The following is a 5,360-nucleotide window of genomic DNA, read 5'->3' on the forward strand; positions in this document are numbered from 1 at the left end:
CTCTCTTGGTAAATTCTTTCGATGTACACAGGTGATTTATCTTCAGTAGATCCCACTCATCCATTTGTGACTACTCTGTACTTGTGCCCTTCCCTATTTCTGATAGCCTATGTATAATATGCTGATTTCTACAGGTAAATAAAAAAGAAACTTCTTTAGCATCATGTGAATGTACAGATTTAGTAACAAGTCAGATGACAAGTCCAAGCCAAAAGTGACTGAGATTGCAGTGTTTGGAAGTTCAGGCTGTGATGAGGAAACTGAGTGCGGTGAAGGGTTATGACAGTCAGAGCTGTCCAATTTTACAGAGTTCATGGGAAATACTTAATTTTAGGTCATCAAACCATGGTGAAGATGCTCCTTTAAATACAAAATTATTTTTCAGATGCCTAGACACTTTTAAATAACTTTTAAAAGTTATTTACATAAGGGTATTATAATAGTTTAGGAGAATCCTGATCAGAAGTGGAGGAATGCAGAGCAGATTTTAAAATTCTGTATTTTCAGGAGCCATGGAGGCTGGCAGAAACCCTGAAAGGATTGCCCTAAGTTCATCTTTAAAATATAAACCAAAAGGCCCCTGTAGTCTTTCTAACACTAAACAGTCATTGACTTAAGTAGTAAAGAATGTCTGCCTTGAGTATTATTCTCTCTTTTTAAAAATCATTTTACTGGGGGCTCATACAACTCTTATCACAATCCATCCATCCATTGTGTCAAGCATATCTGTACACTTGTTGCCATCATCATTTTCAAAATATTTTCTTTCTTCTTGAGCCCTTGGTATTGGCTTTTCATTCCCCCCCGCCCCTCATGAACCCTTGATAATTTATAATTTTTTCCCCATGTCTTACACTGACTGATGCCTCCCTTCACCCACTTTTCTGCTGTCCATCCCCCTGGGAGGGTGCTATATGTAGATCATTGTGATCAGAGTATTATCCTCTTCTAAGACCTATCAATACGGGGTCAAATTGACAACCCTAACTTGGAAAATTAGATAGTGTGTTAGTCTGGGTTGACTAGAGAAACAAATCCATAGATACTCATATGTTATAAGAAAGAGCTTTATATACAAGAGCAGTTGAATATTGAGAAAACATCCCAGCCCAGTCCAGATCAAGCCCATAAGTCTGATATTAGCATACATGCCCCATACCAAGCTATAAAGTCCTCTTCAGACTCACAAAACACATGCAATGACACCAAATACAGAAAGATCACAGGCCAGTGGGTGGGAAGTCTTGTGGATCCAGTGGCATTATAAGCACCTCAGCTCTGGCAGTGGTCTCCACGTGGCTTGTATGGCTCCATCAGCCTCTCTCCATGTGTCTTCTCCACAGCTATATCTCACAAGGAGTGAGCCAAAAGAGAGAGCATCTCCCACCTCCAAGAAGGAAATATCGGAGTTCCCCAGAATCCTCAGGAGAAGGCCATGCCCACACAGAGGGACTCTTTAGTTTATTAGAGTGCCTTACAAAAGTGGAGAGAGGAAAAAAAAAAGTTATGGTATGAGGGCTTATATCAGAACTCAAGTGGACATCTTCCCAAATCATTGACGCTTTGCAAAAAGTTTATAGAAATGCTGGCCACATAAGATGACAGTTTTTAAAAATAGAACAACTATTTTAAGGAAGTTCAGGAAGACCTCAAAGATGAGCCAAAACAGGACATAGTGTCAACCTTGAGTAATGAAGAAAGTGTTGCTAAAGTCCAGAAGCTGATGGAAGAAGCCTGGAGTTACCATTGATGCAACAGCAACTGAAAGTGGGGTTCGGCATGTTCAGTAGTCAGTGCACATCTCAGCCTCCGCAGACTTTCAGTTGGATGTCTACCTAAAGCAGGACTCAAAAGACCGGCTAGCTCCAAGTGTCAATCTGTGCATCGGTCTTTTAAGAAAGATTGAAGTTAAGACTGAATCCTAGCTGGGAACAAATCCTGATTCTCTAGTACAACGCAAGTACATAGTGTAGTCGCAAGTGGACTCCGCGGGTGACCTGCTGACCTTCCAGCGAGAGGCTTCAGCGCAGAAGGCCGTGGTGACTGCTGTTTGCAGTCCCTATAGGGTAGTCTTGGCAGACTCTCCTCAGAGAATACAAGATGATCATGGGAGCTTTTTATCAAGGAAGTTTCAGAAAAGTGAAAACCCGCACTGTTGAGACAAAGTCCAGGAAAGCCGTGCTGAGGAAATGTGTTTATCACAAGAACGCCTGCCCTTTTGAGGAGACCAAAGGCTGTGGACATTTCTTGGAGAAACCTTCTCCCATCTATCCAACATCCCAGATCTTGCCTCTTCCAACTTCTTTCTATTCCCAGAGATCAGAGAGCATTTGCAAGGAAGACAATGTGAGCCCACGGCTGTTTGGAAGGAAAGTGATGTGTGCGGGCAGGGAACCCTTGAAGGGTTCTTCTTTGAAGGGTCATGTGGCCGTTTGGGTAATTGAGAAGCATCGCTCCTGTTTTAGGGTGGAGTCTGGGTTGCTTATGTTCAGGACTAAAGGGGTACCGTTTAGGAGACCCTTCCAATAATCTGGCCAGGAGTTGATAGTGGTTTAGATAGGTGAGTGGCAGTGAAACTAGATGGGATGAGTAGAAAAGAGAGTATGAACAGTATTGGGTGCTTGGGTAAATGACCGTGTCTGTGGGAAGATGAGGGAGAAGGAAGGCTTCTGGTCACGGGAAGTGGGTAGATCCTGAATTTCTTTACTAAGGAATGGGAGGAAAGCAGCGTTGGGGATGGTGTAGGGGGTGATGTGAGCAACAGAACTGTTCCTCATGTTAACTGCCAAGGTTGCGGGAAAGGCTGGTCCAGTGGACTCATGGGAATGCCTGCGCATGATCTTTTCCAGGTCTTTCTACTTGAGAAGGCCGGGCTGAGATGTGGTGGTTTCAGCAAGGCCTCAGTTTCCTCCCTTCAGCCACCGTCATTTGGACCGCTGCTGCTTGCATCTTTTCGTACATTACTGCCATCACGCTCCATCACGTGGACCCTGCTTTGCCTTATATCAGGTGCGTGAAATGTATGTTTCTCGGAAGCTCCTGATTGTGTGTCTCATTCTAAATCTAACGTAGACCCCCATGTTTAATGTCAATGTTTGAAAACTGAGATTTTACATTGACATTCTAAAAATAAACAGAATTTTGAAAGGAGCTTATAAACTTTGCGCTCTCTATATAACATAGATTGGAAAACTTATTTGGCCTACAGCCCCATTTTACTGAGTAAAAAAAAATTACTCGGTAACCCCCTAACAATTAAAAAACGTGTTCTATAGTGAGGATAAAGTATAGGTAGCTGCTTTTGTAGCCCCACTGGATCATTCCAGCACCATGGGGGGGCGGGGGGGGGGGGGGGGCAGTATCACCCACCTTGGGAAACACTGTAAAAAGTAATAGCGCACTGGTGATGTAGTAGTTCAGCATCGGGCTGTGATCTACGTGGTAGGCAGTTCAAAACCACCAGTAGCTTTGCAGGACAAGACTGAGCTTTCTACTACTGTAAAAAGTTACAGTCTCAGAACCAGCATTGACTCAATGACAGTGAGTGAGTAATAAAGTATATAATAGAAAAATATGGAGGCAGAAAGATGCAGTTAAGGAATTGTGACACCGTAGTGGTTGATCCTCCAAATAAATATTTGAGGTTTTCTTACAAGATAGAGTTGAAATTACTTTTCCCTGAAAATTAGAAATTTTGCAAACACACTCAATAATATTAAGAGATACTGATAATGATAAACATTTATTGATCTATTTACTACATGCCAGATAATACTCTTAAGCATTCTGCATGTCTTCAGTAATTAAACTGTACAACTATTTGAGGTCAGAACTATTATCCTCATTTGAGAAAGGAGGAAATGAAGTCCAGGGAGGTCATTTACTCAAGAGCAAACAACTAGTAAAAATATTTAAGCAAGTCTCCAAATGACCATTTCCTATACAGTCGATCCCCACTCCTGGTGACCCCATGTGGGTCACACAAAAGTGGGCCCTCTTGGTTTTTTAGGGGCTTATATTTCAGTAGCCAAGATAGTTTGACTGTAGAGGCGATCTTCTTTTTATATCTTGCCTGGCCTAAATCTTTCGTCTACATCAAGTATTCAGAGTTTATCAGTAATATATTTAAAATTTCAAAACTACTAGTGATGGGAGTATGGCTACCGGATATGTGCTGTCCATAACAACTCCCTTTCTCTCCAGTGACGAGAACAAAGAAACAAGAAAGTGCACATTATAGCAGGGGCTTGTAAAAGCAAACGTGAGAGTCCTTTCCCACCCCGTCCAGTCCTTGCTGCCCAGAAATGAGTCATGGTTTGGTCAGTTTCCTTCCCAGAATTTGGTTTGATTTGTCTTCTTATATTTTACCCACACTCTTTCTCCCTCCCCTCCCTTTCCCTTTCCTTTCTCTCCCTCCTCCTCTTCCCCTATAACTTTTTTTTTTTCCCCTATAACTTTTTTTGAATCTTTAGTTTCATTTCAAAAGGTAATATAATATTGATAGATTGCTTTTTTTTTTCCTGTTACACACTGCTGTAATGAAGATACCATGGCATACTTGGCATACTTTTAACTTCTAGATGAAGTAAGCTCCTAGAAACAGGCTTGCTGGGTGGGTAATAAAACATCTTTTTGGAGGGGGGACACTGCCAGCTATCCCACTAAACTGGTTGCATCCATTTCTAGTCTCACAGAGATTATGAAAAAGCCAGGATCATTATGAATGGTTTCTGCCATTACTAATGTTTAACTTATTTATTTGTTTTATTAATCATTTTGTTAGGTGCTTTGCCAGATCTTATAACAATCCATAATTCAACTGTATCAAACACACTTGTACACATGTTGCCATCATCATTTCCAAAGCATTTTCTTTCTACTTGAGCCCTTGGTATCAACTCCTCTTTTATTCCCCTCCCTAACCCTCCTCCCCCCTTTGTGAATCCTTGATCAATTACATATTGTTATTTTGTATCTTACACTGTCTGTTATCTCCCTTCACCCACTTTTCTATTATTCGTCATCTTGGGTACGGGGTGTTATATAGCCAACTGTGGGGTTAAGGGGAAGAGGGAACCCCACAAAACATCACAGGTTCGGTAGGCGCAATTGTACAGCGATAATAAGTAGAGATTATAGTAAAGTCATAGAGAGCATGAGAGTTAAAGGATGGAGTCAAGTAATGGAGTCAGACGCAATTCATGGTAGCATAGCTCACCTCAGCCCCACTTGATGGTCCTCATGGAAGGGGCTCAGCCGTCAGAGAAGAAGCCACTGCTTCGTCCTCCTTAGTCACCTTCTCCAGCCACCCACCCGAGAACCAGGGAGCCTCCTTATTTATTGCTAACCACGCATCATAT

General features: G+C 42.0%; 1 protein-coding gene across 1 annotated transcript in view; it reads left to right on the top strand.

The window, feature by feature from the left end:
• DRAM2 (DNA damage regulated autophagy modulator 2) overlaps nucleotides 1–5,360 on the top strand; it is a 36,646-nt gene that overhangs the window by 7,134 nt on the left and 24,152 nt on the right. The window contains exon 4 of the mRNA XM_004699194.2: nucleotides 2,850–3,009. Within this exon, the coding sequence (XP_004699251.1) occupies nucleotides 2,879–3,009 (131 nt within the window). The 5' untranslated portion in view covers nucleotides 2,850–2,878. The remainder of the gene's footprint in view (nucleotides 1–2,849; nucleotides 3,010–5,360) is intronic.

The sequence above is a fragment of the Echinops telfairi genome, unplaced genomic scaffold, assembly GCF_000313985.2.
Source record: "Echinops telfairi isolate 266 unplaced genomic scaffold, ASM31398v2 ScPeMD7_443;HRSCAF=831, whole genome shotgun sequence".
NCBI classification, from domain to species: Eukaryota; Metazoa; Chordata; class Mammalia; order Afrosoricida; family Tenrecidae; genus Echinops; species Echinops telfairi.